The 17,161-nt window shown below is 49.1% G+C and overlaps 1 protein-coding gene across 1 annotated transcript in view; it reads right to left on the bottom strand.

The window, feature by feature from the left end:
- Positions 1-15,788: 15,788 nt before the first annotated feature.
- Positions 15,789-17,161, bottom strand: part of mmp28 (matrix metallopeptidase 28) — an 84,230-nt gene continuing 82,857 nt past the window's right edge. Inside the window, exon 8 of the mRNA XM_052035718.1 lies at positions 15,789-16,207. Coding sequence (XP_051891678.1) covers positions 15,804-16,207 — 404 coding nt within the window. The 3' untranslated portion in view covers positions 15,789-15,803. The remainder of the gene's footprint in view (positions 16,208-17,161) is intronic.

Here is a 17,161-nt window from a genome sequence, read left to right as displayed (position 1 = left end):
CCTCGGGACTTCACCTTCCACCCCACCAGCCTCCATGTTCGACAGCTTATCCCTGCCACCTCCCACGTGACAGGCACCACCAACCTCTTCCAGAATTCCACAGAATTATTCCCCCTGCAACACCCTTGCCTACTCTTCCGTCAGCCCCCGCTATATCCTACAGCATAAATTGCCTCTTCCATTTTATCTCTGCCTTCCTGTTGTGCAGAGCCCCTGAAGTACCAGTGGAATCAATACTTTTACTGCACTCAGTTTAGTGTACTGCTCATAATCTGGTATCCTCTGCACTGCCGAGACTAAAAGCGCCCTGGGCGACTGCCTCGCAGATCCCTTCTGTTCAGCCTGCCTGTGTGTGTTCCTCCGCTCCTAATCTTCCATCATCTTAATTCTCTGGCCCACTCCCTCTCAGCCTCTCACGTTCTCCTAATGAAGCACAATGTAAACTCGAGGGACGTTACGATTAGGCACATTACAGCCTTCAGGACTCAACTGCACTCAGGAGTCCAGTCATTTCACAGTGCTTCTGCTATTTCCATTTTACCTTCTCTTAGTCCATATTTTCTTCCTTTACTTGTTTCATTACATCCCCTTTGGTTCAGACTATCTTATGCTTTTGCCATTTAATCCCTTACGCCTTCCCCTGCCCCACTTGCCCATCCCATCCTTCTCTTTCGACCTTTCCTCCGCACTGCCCCCACACCCAATCCTTCCCTGTTTCTGCACATTTAAAGCCAGGTCCATCTCTAGCCTTATCCAGTGTAAGTGGAAGATCATTGACCTGAAACATTAAGGAGACGCAAGAGGCTGCAGGTACCGGAATCTGGAGCAACACACAATCTGCTGGAGGAACTCAGCGGGTCAGGCAGCATCTGTGGAGGGAAATGGACAGTCGACGTTTCAGGTACTGCCAGTCTGGATGAAGGGTCTCGACCCAGAATGTTGACTTTCCATTTCCCTCCACAGATGCTGCCTGACCCGCTGAGTTCCTCCAGCATTTTATGTGTTGACCTGAAACATCAACTCTGTTTCTCTCTCCACAGATGCCGCCTGACCTGCTGAGTTCCTCCAGCATTTTGTGTATTGACCTGAAACATCAACTCTGTTTCTCTCTCCACGGATGCTGCCTGACCTGCTGAGTTCCTCCAGCATTTTGTGTGTTGACCTGAAACATCAACTCTGTTTCTCTCTCCACAGATGCTGCCTGACCTGCTGAGTGTCTCCAGCATTTTCTGTTTTTATTCCAAAGGGTCTACGATTATTAAAGCTATTAAATCTTGCAAATATTTCCTGCTCCTTTTTGTCAGTTGAGTCTGTTGGTGGCTGTTTTCAACAGAGAAAAATGCAAAATTGACAGGTGTATCCAGTCTGCCGCATACTCAAGATGCACAGAGCATTAGGACAAGAGCCTTCCAGTGGCTGGACGTGTATCTCCACCTCCTCAACTCCAGGGCTGACTTTGTGTGTGATCTGTGGCTCAGTGTCAACTTCCTCCCACACAACACTATCTTCAGTGCCCAGCACCCACTCCACACCCAGATGGAAGGAGACTCTGGAATGTCATCCAGATCAGAAGGATTTCCTGTCATTTGTTCCATAGCAACTCTGGGCACAGGGGGATGTCTGTGCTTTGCTGGCATCCAATGCTGGAAAAGGTCACCCAGAGGGCACAGACGTCAGCAGCGACTTGTGTTTCTGTGATATGGTAAAGCAATGCAGGAGGCTGGCCAAACAAAATCTGCCTGGGGCATATATATAGGTGACCGAAGGTTTGGTAAAGAGGTGTGTCTTAAGAAAGATCATGAGGAGCAGGGAGAGAGGGGGAGAGGAAGGAAGGAGAGAGCACGGGAGGGAGGGAGAGAGCAAGAGAAAGAGAGAGAGAAAAAGGGGGAGGGGAGGAGGAGAGAGTGGGAGGGAAGGAGAGAGTAGGAGGGGGGAAAGGGAGAGAGGGAACGAGAGAGAAGGAGGGAGAGAGGGAGATGAAGAGAGAGAAGGCTGCGGAGTGGGAGGAAGAGAAACAGAGAGGGCTAAGGAGTGAAGTACAAGAGAGAGAGAGGAGGAGGTAGACAGGGAGAGCAAGAGAGAGAGTGGGAGGGGTGGGGCAGGGAGGGAGGTTTAGGGCATGAACACATGGCTGCCACAGATGGAGCAATGAATTGGGGATGTGCAAGGGGCCGGAACTGGAAGAGAGCAGAGATTTAGTGGGGCTGTCGTGGTGGGGCAGAACAACAGAAGAGACAGAAACGGTTGTAGGTCATTCGGCACCTATGGCTGCCTCTCCATTCGATACGATCGTGGTTGACCTTTTACCTCAGTAATACTCTCCCGCACTAACCCCACATTCCTTGATCCCTTAATGTGGTTCCAGCAAAACAATCAGAGTAATGGATGGTCTCTGGAAGCTGACATAACAGAAATCTGACACATTTTATTTTGTTTTAATCTGTACTTAGTAATAAGGTGTTAGATCAGAATATTTGCCCACATTCCATTCCCTACGTGCTGGATGCCAAACGATACTGTGTGTGCTAAGGGTGGCCAACAAGACCTGACTCTGACCGGTATCCTGAGAAGGTCAGGTTTGAGGTTCCAAACCCATCCCTTTCCCCTCCAACATATCTAAGCAATGCCTTATTTGCTGTTTACTTTAAATTCATTTGTGAATAGGTTGCTGGAAGACCTTGGAACTGACAACGTTGGGAATATGTGTGTGACTTCCACCAGCACAGCAGGAATAAGGGGCAAGGAATGTTGGTGTTGGTGGACAGTAAACAGAGCAGGAGAAATGAATGACTCCCCATCACTCCCACCACATGAGCTTGGTTAATATCCCCTCTCTGGGACCCAGTCAACGCGCTCAACTGCCAGACCCTGAGAGCCCCACTAATTGCATGTCTGTGAGCTTGTCTGGGCTCCGAGTCCCATGGCTTTGTTGGCAGCTGTCTAGGTTTCAAATACGAATCACAGGAGGCCCACTGGGAAAAATTATCTATTATGTTAGTGGCAGTGAGATTGAGCAGAAAATTTACATTCCCCTTACACCTGAAATCTCAACACTGTCCAAAGGTATATTTGGACAAAGTCAATGGGATTATCTTAAAGGGTTTCAATTTTCCATTATCTTCATTTACCAGAGGGCCTCTAATATTGCATATTTCCAGACTCCCGATAATTTTTTAAATGCTGCCTTGCACCCTTATTCTGAAATATTAGGGATAGGGTTGAGTTTTAGAGTATCTGTTGAATGCTGACTCTTTGTTGGTCTTTTCTCCGCCTCTGTGTTGTAAGATTGCTTGTCCAATATTCAGTGATGGATGATCCACAACTACTTTTTGTTCATAAGACCATAAGATATAGGAATAGAATTAGGCCATTCAGCCCATTGAGTCTGCTCTGCCATTCAATCACGGCTGATTTTTTTTTCAACCTCATTCTCCCACCTTCTCTCCATAACCCTTAACCCCTTTAACAATCAAGAACCTATCAACCTCTGCCTTAAATACACCCAATGACTTGGTCTCCACAGCCCTCTGTGGCAACGAATTCCACAGATTCACCACCCACTGGTGAAGAAATTCCTCCTCAACTCAGTTTTAAAGGGACATCCCTTCATTCTGAGGAGACTTGAATATCCTTGAAATATCTGAACATCTTTAATGTTGAAAGACTAAACATATGAGGAGCGCTTGATGCCTCTGGGCCTGTACTCGATGGAGTTCAGAAGGATGAGATGTCTCCTTCATCCTTCTGAACTCCATCGAGTACAGACCCAGAGACATCAACCACTCCTCATATGTTAAGCCTCCTCTACATTGGTGAGACCAAACGCAGACTAGGTGACTGTTTTGCAGAACACCTGCGCTCTGTCCGTAACCACGACCTGCATCTCCCCGTTGCCGGTCACTTCAACTCCCCCTCCCACACTATCACTGATATGTCAGTCCTCGGCCTCCTCCACTGCCAAGAGAATTCCAAGCGCAAACTGGAGGAATAGTGCCTCATTTTCCACCTTGGAACCTTGCAGCCTAACGGCATGAACATTGAATTCTCCCACTTTAAGTAATCCTCACACCCAACCCCAACCATGCTTCTTTTCTTCTCTTTCTTCCTAGCCTCCGTCTCCTTTTTCTACCCCTTTTTTTTCCCTCCTTACCTTTGACCCATCCCCCGGTGGATCTGCTCTCCCCTCCTCCCCCGCACCTGCCTATTACTATCTCTCACCTGCATCTACCTATCACCACCCTGTGCCCACGCCGCCTCCCCTCTTCTGTCCACCAATCACTGCTCTGCTTTTCCCTCCTATATATTGGGCTTCCCCTTTTCCTATCTTCAGTCCTGAAGAAGGGTCCTGACCCGAAACGTTAACCCGCCTGCTTTTCTCCACGGATGCTGCCTGGCCTGCTGAGTTCCTCCAGCATCATCGTGTTTTTCATCTAGATTCCAGCATCTGCGGTCCTTTGTTTCTCTATGAAGGATGTTCACACTGATTTCTTCAGCCATTCTTATGAATTCGATGCCCACATCACTGACTCCCTCTCCAGCGACAGTATTTGCAGAATATACTCATCGCAGGTAAGGCCACCATGTGTTGCTATGATTAATTGTTTTAATTTATTCCTTCACAGACATCTATTGTTCATCCCTATTTGCCCCTGTACTGGTTAAGGTCAAGCAGAGTGTGGGTCTGGAGCTACATATGGGTGAGACCAGTAGATTTCCTTCACTGAGAGACTTAAGTGAACTTGGTGGAATTTCATGACAAGTTCCATAATCCCCATTACTGAGCCGAGCATCTTTTGCCCTTGGAAAGGTGATAGAGGGCTGAAGCTGCAGTCCATCAGTACTCCAACAGTATCGTTGGGGAGGGAGTTCCAGGATTTGAAGCCAGCCACCATGACGGACTGGCAATGTATTTCCAAGGGTGGTGCATGCCTTGAAGGTCTGGTGCTCCCAAGGCACCTGCTGTCTTTGTCCTTTTTAGCGGTGGAGGCCACAGGTTCAGGAGTAGCCTGGGCAATTAACTGCAGTGGTACACACTGTGGCCACCATTACACCTGTGGTGGAGGGAATTAATGTTTGGGGTGCTTTTGATGGGGTGTCAGTTACGTGGGCTACCTTACCCTGAGCGCGCTGAGGTCTCTGAGTGTTGGAGCTGCACTCAGCCTGGGCAAGAGGAGAGTATTTTGTCACATTCCTGATTTGTGTCTTGTAAATGGTAAAAAAAAGTACTGGAGTGTCAAGAGGTGAGTCGGTCACTCCAGGATACCCAACCATTCGCCAGCTATTGTAGCCACAGGAGCTATGTGACTGGTCCAATGAAGCCTCAAGTCAACAATGGCCCCAGGGTGATGATAGTGGGGACTCAGCTATGGAAATGCTATGTCACATGTAGGTCGTTAGACTCTTGTTAGGGATAGTCTTTGCCTGGCACTTTTATGACAATGAATGTTACTTGACAGTTATCAATCTGATTGGTGTCTACATCTTGCTGCATGCAGGAATATACTGCTTCATTTCCCGAAGAGTTACGAATCGAATTGAACGTTGTAGAGTCATTAGCGAATATCCCCACGTCTGACATGATAGAAGGAGGTTCTTAATGAAGCAGCTGTAGATGGTTGGGACTAGGACACTGCCCTGAGGATCTCCTGCAGTGATGTTTTTCAACAACCACTACCATCTCCCTTCGTGTGAGGTATGACTCCAACCATTGGGCTGTCTTCCCCTTGATGCCCATTGACTTCGTTTTTACCAGGGCTCCTTGACTCCTTGGTACCACACACGGTCAGTGCAGCCTCGGTGTCAGGGGCAGTCACTCTCAATCACCTCTGCATTTCAGCTCTTGTTTGGACAAAGATTGTGAGAAGGTCTGGAACTGAGTTTCTATGTGAACCCCAAAACTGAGCATCACTGAGCAGGTTAGTGGTGGGTGAGTACCACTTACGACCCTGTTGATGACTGAGAGTTGACTGATTTGGTGGTTATTAACCAGATTGGATTTGTCCTACTTTTTAAGTACTGTCATTATCACTGATGACTGATGTGGCAGGTCTGCAGAGCTTTGAGATGATCTGTTGTTTCACAATCATTTAGCTCTGTGTACTGCTGCTAAGCACGCACACACAGTCCTGTATTGCAGTTTAATCAGGTTGGTACCTCATTATTAGGTATGCTCCTGGCATGACCTTCTCCACTCTTCATGGAACTGGGGTTGATCATGAAGACTGACAGAAATGGTAGAGGAGAGATATGTTGGGCCATGGGGTTACAGATTCTTGTAGTATACAATTCTGCTGCTGCTGATGATCTGCAGTGCGTCATGGATATTCAGCTTTGAGCTGCTATATTGTTCTGAGTCTATTCCACTTCACACAATTGTAGCAGCTCACAGCAGGATGGAGGGTGTCATTGGTGTGGATACAAGAGTTTATCGCCACAAGTGCTGTGCAGTGGCATTTTTACCACTGCTGTCACGGGCAGATACATCTAACACGGGGCAATATTTGTGAATTAGGTCACTTAGGTGTATCCCTTGTGTTGGTTTGCTCACTACCTGCCACAGACCCCATCTGGAAGCTGATATCCTTCAGGGCTTGGTTGCACAGTCCGTGATGATGTTACCAAGCCACCCATGTTGATGGACATTGAATCCCAACCCAGAGTACTTCCTGCATCCTTGATACGCTCAGTGCTTCTTCCAAGTGTTGTTTGACGTGGAGGAGCACTGATTCATCAGCCAAGGGAGAAGGTTTCCTTGCGTAGGTTTGATCTGAGTCTGTAAGACTTCACCAGGTCTGGAATTGATATTGAAGACTCCCATGGGCAGTCCTTTCCACTTCTTTAGCTGCCCCCTCTGGTATGTCTGTTCTGCGTGTTTGCAAGGTTCAATTCTGCGTGTGATTATGTCTGGTTGTTGCATGACTGGCCAGTGGGATAGCTCTCCTCATGTAGACACCAGTCCCTAGCTGTTCATATGGAGGTCCTTGCAAAACCAGCCAGTCTGAGAGCCACTTTGCCATGTCCAAATATAATTTGTACACTCTGGTTAAACGTAGCAGAATTGGAACTTTACTCAGGTGTGAAATTAAAACCCCACCAGAACAAGCCAATCCAAACCCAACCCAAGTCTAAGGCCATATTGATACCTGACCTGAACCCAGCATGTAGAGTATGGGGTGGGCTTGGGTAATTCCAGAGGGAAAGGCCACTGCTCTGGCCTGGCCCCTCCAGCTTGCGGTGAACCTTGAAAAACAGAAAGCTGCAGATTCTGCAAATACACAGCAGGTCAGGCAACATCTATGGAGACAGAAGCAAGTTAATGTTTCAGGCCAATGGCCTTTCATCAGAACCCCTGATGAAAGTTCTGAGGAAAGTCATCAACCTAAAACATTAACTCTGTTTCTCTCTCCACGGATACTGCCTGACCTGCTGAGTTTTTCTAGCATTTTGTGTTTTTACCTCTAAATTGCCAACCCAGTAACTTAACCTGAACTAGATTGTGGCTTAAGGTTATGACACAGATTCTGGGTCCAATTTTCTGCCACAAAGAATCTTGAGAGGTTTCTCTGCATTAGTGATACTGTGTAATTCCAAGCTGTTAATATTTCCTGGTGGATTCACATTTTGTAATTTTTGATGTTATTTTCCTCACAGAAGGAGTTTGATATTGCTAAATATCAGATGTTTTAAGACTAAAATAAACTTGGTCACGTTTAAGCCTGTAGTGAGTGGAGGATGTGTGTTAAAAGCAGATGAGTTGGTTTGAAAAATGTATTAAAAGATAGCCTATGTCAAAATGATACATTGAGATCCTGCTAACTGATCTCAGGTGCATTCACCAGGGTGATCTGGAATATTAAACCATTCATCTTGGCTCAGGTGGGCTTTCTAAATCCATTGTTCTGTGCATAATGCTAATCACCAGCTGTGAGCTACCTGCCAAAGATATACCTCTGGGAGGAAGAGATTGGCTTACAGTCCAGCTCCCAAGCCTTTGAATTGGGAAAAAGTTAACAATACTACTCCAGTGCTCCCCTGGCCAAAAGCGTACCAGAAAATAAGGAGATACAGGTTTTGAACAATGCAAGTGGTCGGGCCCTAGCTACGCCTGTCTCTTCCTGGGCTATGAGGAAAATTTTCTGTTCTAGTCTACTGTAGTCCCCTTCCCTATCTCCTCTTCAGGGACACTGATGACTGCTTTTCTGTTCAAATCCTGCAATAGAAAATTTTTCTGTTTTCACGTTTCCCCTCTCTCATTTTGCCGGTCCCTGCCTCGCCCTTCCTCCTCCCTAACTCTGTCTGTTTCTGGCAGCAGACCAGTGACCAAAACCCACTGGAAGCCCATGGACTCCCTCAGCACAGACAACCCCACTGCTCCCCCCACCCTCCACCCTGCTTCCTGTAAGGATTCCATTCCGTTCTCCCAACTTTTTCATCACCATCTGTTCTGGTGATGACACCTTCCATGTTAGAGCTTCTGTTTTGTTTTCCTTTCTCCTTCAGCTGGAGGGGCGGCGGAGGAGGGTGTGCCCACAACATTTACAAAGTGTTTAGATCAGTGCTCAAAACAACATGGCAAAGGAAGCCACAAGTCAAGTGCCAGAAAATGGGACTTGTGTGGTTGGGTACTCGGTGGTCGACATGGAGGTGATGGGCCGAAGGGTTTGTTTCCCACTGGATGCCTCTATGACTCTGTGAATTCCCCTCCACTGTAGTCTAGATGCCTATTCCGTTCCTGCACTCATGCTGTTGTCTATTGTCCCTCAACTGGCAACGGGCAGACACAGGTCGCGGTTACGGACAGAGTACACTATCCCACACTATCACTGATATGGCCGGTCACTTCAACTCCCCCTCCCACACTATCACTGATACGTCAGTCCTCGGCCTCCTCCACTGCCAGGAGAATTCCAAACGCAAACGGGAGGAACAGCACCTCATTTTCTGTCTTGGAACCTTGCAGCCTGATGGCATGAACATTGAATTCTCCCACTTTAGGTAATCCCCACCCCCCCTTCCCCACAAACCACCCCCCCCCCCCACCACCACCACCCACCATTTTTCATCTCTTCTTCCCTTTCCTAGCCTCTTCTACTTTTTTTTCCTCTCTCTCCTCACCTTTGACCCCTCCCCCCGTGGATCTGCTCTCCCCTCCTCCCCCGCACCTGCCTATCACTGCCTCTTACCTGCATCTTCCTATCACCACCTTGTGCCCACCCCGCCTCCCCTATTTTGTCCACCTATCACTGCTCTGCTTTTGCCTCCTATATATCAGGCTTCCCCTTTTCCTATCTTCAGTCCTGAAGAAGGGTCCTGACCCGAAATGTTGACCCGCCTGCTTTTCTCCACGGATGCTGCCTGGCCTGCTGAGTTCCTCCAGCATGATCGTGTTTTTCGTATGAGGAATATTTGACGTCTCTGGGCCTGAACTCGATAGAGTTCAGAAGCATGAGGGGAATGGATGTTTCCATTAGTAGGGGAGTCTAAGATCCGAGGACACAGCCTTAGAATAAAGGGACATCCCTTTAGAACTGAGATAAGGAAGAATTTCTTCAGCAGAGGGTGATGAATCTGTTGAATTCATTGCCACAGAGGGCTGTGGAGGCTAAGTCACTGGGTGTATTTAAGGCAGAGATTGATAGGTTCTTGATTGGTAAGGGGATAAGGGTTACAGGGAGAAGGCAGGAGAATGGGGTTGAAACAAAATCAGTCATGATTGAATGGAAGAGCAGACTCGATGGGCTGAATGGCCTAATTCTCTCCTATATTTTCTCCTCCCCTCCCCTTTCAGCTTGTCGAAGGGATCGTTCCCTGTGCCACATGCTTTGTCTCCCTTCATTCATCCTCAGCACCCACTCCCTTTTTATCTCCAACAAGGCCACAAGCGCTCTTTCCGTCTGAGGGTACAAGGTGTTCTTTTAAAAGACTAGTTTCCCGTACTCCCTGCTCATGATGTGGTCTCGTTTATACTGCAGTGAACAAAAGTAGATTGGATGACTTGTTTGAAGAACACCTCTGTCTGACCACAGGCTTGACTCCCAGAAGTCTGTCATGTTAATTCTCTGTACCACTCCCACACTCACTGGTCAGTTGTTGGTCTCCAAGGAGCTCACTGTAAATTTGCAGGACTGTACTTCATCTTTTAAATGAAGCACATTGAGGTCTCTAGATGCTATTGCTGAACAGTTTGAGTGCAAAGTAAGCACTGCTCCCATTTTTCCGCTAGCAGGTAGGGCAGGTAGAGACCTGATACGTTCCCTTTGCTTCCTGCTCCACTGATGCTCTGTTTTATTGGCTGCTAGTCATCTGCAGCTCCAGAGACCCGGGTTCAACCGTGACCTGCAGTGCTGTCTAAGCGGAGTTTGCACATTCTCTTTGTGGCCACGTGGGTTTCCCTCAGGTACACTGGTTTCTTCCCACGTCCTAAAGACGAGTGTGTTGGTGGGTTAATTGGCTCTTGTAAATTGTCCCCAGTGTGTTGGGTGAGTGGTGGAGTCTGGGGGAGTTGGTGGGAATGTGGGGAGAATAAAATGGGATTAGGATAGGACTGTGTGGACATGAACCCTCGACGGTTGGCACAGACTGGGTGGGCTGGAGGGCCTGTCTCCGTGCCGTGTGATGCTTTGGCTCCAACTCCACAATCTGAAACTGTGTTCGTTAGCAGGTCCACCACTGATGGTTGAGGGGAAAGACTGGGGAGCTCGCAGTAAATTGTTGTTAGGAGTGGGGAACATAGGTTAAGAAATGAGCCTGGAAGTGATCCCAGCGGTCGTGGAGCATCAATAACCAGCAGCGGTCAATCAGCTACTCTCCTGCAAACAGTTATGATCCCTTTCGATATCAGGGATTGGTGAGGGGAGGGGTGATGGATCCTATCCTGGTACTGAATGCCCCATCCTCTGCACGTGCTTAGCACAGTCTCAGAGGGAGCACTGAAGGGATTCATTGATGCAAGTATCAAAGTCGACGTACCAAGAACAGTAGAGAATGGGAGGACAACCTCTGCCGGGAGTCAGCAAAGACTTGTTGGATCAAGTGGCCTCCTGTGTCGTAATAAGTAAGTGAGCAAGGATATAACTTGCAATAAGATGGAATGAGAAAGCTCTTCCAAGTATTGTCAAGAATAAATTCATTGTCTGCAAGAATGAGGAAGTACCAGAAAAGGCAAACAAAGGGTTAACCATCTAACCCAGTGGTTATTAGCCTTGTGTGGGTGATAGCAACAACTTTCCACAGGGTTGTACACCACCTGCTGGAGGTTGGCAGGATAGGGATAGGATGACATTAAAAGCGGGAAAAAAAACAAACTACTGGAGGAACTCAGCGGGTCAGGCAGCATCTGTGGAGGGAAACGGACAGTCGACATTTCGGGTCAAGACCCTCCATCTGGATGACGTTACCCTGACGACGTCATAGAATCATACAGCACAAAAAAAGGCCCTTTGGCCCATATGTGTCCATGCTGACCAAGATGTATATTCAAGTTAATCCTATTTCCCAGCACTTGGCCCATATCCCTCTAAACTCTTGTCATCTATGTACCTGTCTACATACTTCTTAAATGTATCTAATATACCAACCTCAACCACTTCCTCTGGCAGCTGGTTCCATACACTTATTACACGCTGAGTAAAAAAGTTGCCCCTGTAGTGTAGCAGTTAGCGTAACGCTATTACAGCGCCAGCGACCTGGGTTCAATTCCGGCCGCTGTCTGTAAGGAGTTTGTATGTTCTCCCTGTGTCTGCGTGGGTTTCCTCCGGGTGCTCTGGTTTCCTCCCACATTCCAAAGACGTACGGGTTAGGAAGTTGTGGGCATGCTATGTTGGCGCCGGAAGCGTGGCGACACTTGCGGGCTGCCCCCAGAACACTCGATGCAAAAAAGATGCATTTCACTGTGTGTTTTGATGTACATGTGACTAATAAAGAAATCTTATCTTATTAAACCTTTCACCTCTAACCTTAAAACCATGTCCTCTAGCTTTCGATTCCCCAACCCTGGAAAAAAAAACCACTCACCCTGCTGCTCAATTGGATCCCAATGCTCCCTGTGGGTCTATTCTAGGCACACGTGGGGGATGGGGCAGGAAAGGATCCATCACCCCTCCCCTCACCAACTCCTGATAACTAAAGGGATCATAAACACTTGCATGACAGCTGCTGATTGATTGCTGCTGGTTATTGATTCAACTGAATAACAGTTTGATGCTTTCCACGGGCAACGGTGCGTCCAGGATTCCGTCCTAATGTTAAGGTTATGCTGTTGCTCCTGATTTCAGCAGTGGGGATCCAGTGTTACTTGCAGTGTGGCTGAGGGAACCTGCAGAGGACACACAGAGCACGGCACACTACGGGAGGAGGTAGGAGGAGAAGAATTCACAGCCGGATATGTAAGATCACGAGAGACATTGATAGGGTAGGTAGTCAAAATGTTTTTCCCATGGTAGGGATATCAAAAGCAAGAAGCCACAGGTTTGAGGTGTGTGGAGGGGCTTTAAAGGGGATCTGAGGGGTAAGTTCTTTGCTCAGAGGGTGGTTGATATCTGGAACGCACTGCCCGAGGAGCTGGTGGAATCACTTATGTTTAAGGGGCATGTAGACAGACACTTAAACAGGCGCAGAAGGATACAGTCCTAGTGCAGGCAAATGCGATTAGTGTAGATAGTGCAGCGGTTAGCGTAACACTATTACAGCGCCAGTGACCTGGGTTCAATTCCAGCCGCTGTCTGTAAGGGGTTTGTACGTTCTCTCTGTGACTGCGTGGGTTTCCTCCGGGTGCTCCGGTTTCCTCCCACATTCCAAAGGCGTACGGGTTAGGAAGTTGCGGGCATGCTACGTTGGCGCCGGAAGCGTGGCGACACTTGCGGGCTGCCCCCAGCACACTCGACGCAAAAGATGCCTTTCACTGTGTGTTTCGATGTACATGTGACTAATAAAGATCTTAATCTTAATTGGCAAAAAAGGTCGGCAGGGACGTGGTGGGCTGAAGGGCCTGTTTCTGTGCTGTACGACTCCATGAGTTTGTGAAGCTGCATCCTCCGAGCTATTCGAGAGCAAACCTCAGAACCCCAGTGCGGAGGAACGTGCGAGGTGCCTGTGCTTCAGGACGGTTGTCCTTACTGTTATACACTGCTTCCTCCGGCCACGACTGCAGCTTCAGCACAGCGCGAGGACTTGTTCGTCAATGGCACTCAAGGACACTGCTGTCAGGCTCCTTCATGTTGGAGCTGGTTCAATGCATTGGACACTTCCACCCACTGGTGGATAAGGGAGGCGTTGACACTCTGTTCTAAGGGACTGAGGACATGGTCCTCCTACAGAGTTGTACAACACTAAATCCACAGACCATCAAACACCCACCTACATACCAGGGGCAACTTGCAGTGGTCAATTAATCCAGCAACCTGCATCGCTTTGGGCTGTCGGACAGCAGGTGGTGCAACCACTGGGTTTACGGGAATGGTCGACAATACCTCCCCCCCCCCCCCCCCCCGGTACTTGGAGTGGGTGCCAGGTTACCAGCCACACCAACGGTGAGACTGCACTGCCACACAGGACACAGCAGGGCCAAACACATCACCCTTCCACAGTCTGTGCACACTCAGCCTTCCGTAACGTGGCACTACATCCCCAAAACATTCAGAGATCGGTGCGTGCCAGAAATCACACATCATCAGCGGCAGGAAATGGGGGTCACCTGAACCAGGAACACTGGGGGTATTGGGGTCTAATGAACCCCAACATTGGTGATATTGGGGTCTACTGTACCCAACGCTAAGGGCATTGGGTTCTAATGATCCCCAACATTGGTGATACTGGGGTCTACTTTACCCCAACACTGGGGGCATTGGGGTCTAATGGACCCCAACATTGGTGATATTGGGGACTACTGTCCCCCAACACTGGGGGTATTGGGGTCTACTGTACCCCAACACTGGGGGTATTGGGTCTACTGCACCCCAACACTGGGTGTATTGGGGTCTACTGCACCCCAACACTGGGTGTATTGGGGTCTACTGCACCCCAACACTGGGGGTATTGGGGTCTACTGCACCCCAACACTGGGGATATTGGGGTCTACTGTATCCCATCACTGGGTGTAGTGGGTCTACTGCACCCCAACACTGGGGGTATTGGGTCTACTGCACCCCAACACTGGGGGTATTGGGGTCTACTGCACCCCATCACTGGGTGTATTGGGTCTACTGCACCCCAACACTGGGGGTATTGGGTCTACTGCACCCCAACACTGGGGGTATTGGGTCTACTGCACCCCAACACTGGGGGTATTGGGTCTACTGTACCCCAACACTGGGGGTATTGGGTCTACTGCACCCCAACACTGGGGGTATTGGGGTCTACTGTATCCCATCACTGGGTGTATTGGGTCTACTGCACCCCAACACTGGGGGTATTGGGTCTACTGCACCCCAACACTGGGGGTATTGGGTCTACTGTACCCCAATACTGGGGGTATTGGGTCTACTGCACCCCAACACTGGGGGTATTGGGTTCACTGCACCCCAACACTGGGGGTATTGGGTTCACTGCACCCCAACACTGGGGGTATTGGGTTCACTGTACCCCAACACTGGGGGTATTGGGTTCACTGCACCCCAACACTGGGGGTATTGGGTTCACTGCACCCCAACACTGGGGGTATTGGGTTCACTGTACCCCAATGGTAGGTTCTCTTTTCCTGGGTGCAATAACAGTGCACCAGGTGCCCCCATCCTTTAAGTAGTGAGCTGTGACCCCTACCCTGGGGGCACCCAATGTGTTACCGACCCAGTTACGTGTTCTCTCATACCGTCTACTGTGTAAACTCTGCCCCTGTTCAACTGGCTGTGTTCATCCTCTCCCCGTGTGTGTCCTGTACTGTGTACCCTCTCTCCATGTGTGGGGTGTACTGTGTACCCTCTCCCTGTGTGTCCTGTACTGTGTACCCTCTCCCCCTGTGTGTCCTGTACTGTGTACCCTCTCCCCGTGTGTGTCCTGTACTGTGTACCCTCTCCCTGTGTGTGGGGTGTTCTGTGTACCCACTCCACTTGTGTGTCCTGTACTGTGTACCCTCTCCCCCTGTGTGAGGTGTACTGTGTACCCTCTCCCGTGTGTGGGGTGTACTGTGTACCCTCTCCCCGTGTGTGAGGTGTACTGTGTACCCTCTCCCGTGTGTGAGGTGTACTGTGTACCCTGTCCTGTGTCTGAGGTGTACGGTGTATCCTCTCCCCGTGTGTGTCCTGTACTGTGTACCCTCTCCCCGTGTGTGTGAGGTGTACTGTGTACCCTCTCCCCATGTGTGTGGGGTGTACTGTGTACCCTCTCCCCCCGTGTGTGAGGTGTACTGTGTACCCTCCCCCCGTGTGTGAGGTGTACTGTGTACCCTCTCCCGTGTGTGGGGTGTACTGGGTACCCTCTCCCCATGTGTGTGAGGTGTACGGTGTACCCTCTCCCCGTGTGTGTCCTGTACCATGTACCCTCTCTCCGTGTGTGATGTGTACTGTGTACCCTGTCCCATGTGTGTCCTGTACTGTGTACCCTCTCCCCGTGTGTGGGGTGTACTGTGTACCCTGTCCCGTGTGTGTCCTGTACTGTGTACCCTCTCCCCGTGTGTGGGGTGTACTGTGTACCCTGTCCCGTGTGTGTGGGGTGTACTGTGTACCCTCTCCCGTGTGTGGGACTGCGCACCCTGTGTGTTTGACTAGTTACACTGGGCTCCCTCATTGAGATATCTCTGCTCTCATTCCCTCCCCAGACGGAGGCGAAGCCGGCACTGTTTGGGAATTGCACTTTAATCTGGGCGCCTTCAGTCACGTCTGCGGCCGCGCAGAGTCCGTGTGGTTGGTGGGCTGGCAGCCCGTCCACTCCAGTTCCTGCGCCCACCGCCCCTGGCGCAACACCTTCAGTCTGCTGTTGTCAAACCTCCAGAACGTGTCGTCTTTGAAGAAATAGGTCCGCTTATCGTTCCAGGAGAAAGCCCCATTGATGCCGACGGGGATCCCTTTCCAGTCACTGAGAGTCCGCGGGTAATACTGCTCTACCTTCATCGTCTCTTCGTTCAACACAAAGTACTTGGATCCTTTGAAAATAACCAGGTGACTGAGCGGGGGGAAATAGAATGCGGCATCTGGGTGGCGAGGCAGCCCCATGGACTTCACTTTGACTGGGTAGCCCTCGTCCAGCAGGTTGTCCGTGTATCTCCAACACCGGCCACCTGGGGAACGGGGAACAGAATCATTAGTCTGCTCCTCCCTGAGTCCTTTTCAATAACTTTCTACTTGAATATAGAGGAGCAGAGTTAATGACATAATAATGCTTTTAACCAAAGGAATACGACAGCCCAGCTTTTGTTTAGTTCTTGGTTAGATTTTATTATCATTTTTTTTTGTTTTATTATTGTTTTCTTTTCAATTTTGGGTTTTTTTTTCATATAACCATATTTCTTTTTAAATCTTTTTCATGTTCAATTATCAAGAGATTCGGAGGTTCAGATTACATATCTTACTCCTTGTGTTTGTACATGTTAACTGTTATTACTGTAATCCCGATCTCTTTGTATCATCTGTATAATTACTACTGTTATGTTTATTAATTTGAAATGTAATAAAAAGATTGAAAAAGAGAGAGTCTGCTGTTCCCGCTGGCCGACAGCAGGAGGCAGTGCGGGGCCAGTGTCCGCCTGCAGATACCGAGTCCCTCTCACCCGGCGCGCTGTGCAATGGGAGCCCAGCCTAACCCAGTCCGCTGCCGAACATTGCGACATTCAGCTGCCGGCTCTGTGATGGGGTTTTCATCAACACGCTACGCAACATCAGTCTTATTGCAAAAATAAACCCCCCCCCAGAAAATGCTGGGAACTCGCAGCAGACCAGAGAGCATCTCTAGAGAGAAGGATCCCTCCCACCTGGGTCAGTCTCTCTTCTCTCCTCTTCCATCAGGTAGAAAATACAGGAGCCTGAGGGCACGTACCACCAGACTTAAGGACAGCTTCTACCCCACTGTGATAAGACTATTGAACGGTTCCTTTATACAATGAGATGGACTCTGACCTCACAATCTACCTTGCTGTGACTTTGCACCTTATTGCACTGCACTTTCTCTGTACTGTTATTGTTTTTACTTATACTACATCAATGCACTCTGTACTAACCCAATGTAACTGCACTGT

This window comes from Pristis pectinata, chromosome 21 (assembly GCF_009764475.1).
Source record: "Pristis pectinata isolate sPriPec2 chromosome 21, sPriPec2.1.pri, whole genome shotgun sequence".
NCBI classification, from domain to species: domain Eukaryota; kingdom Metazoa; phylum Chordata; class Chondrichthyes; order Rhinopristiformes; family Pristidae; genus Pristis; species Pristis pectinata.
Note: the sequence above shows the minus strand (reverse complement) of the source record. Positions and strands in the feature narration are given on the sequence as shown.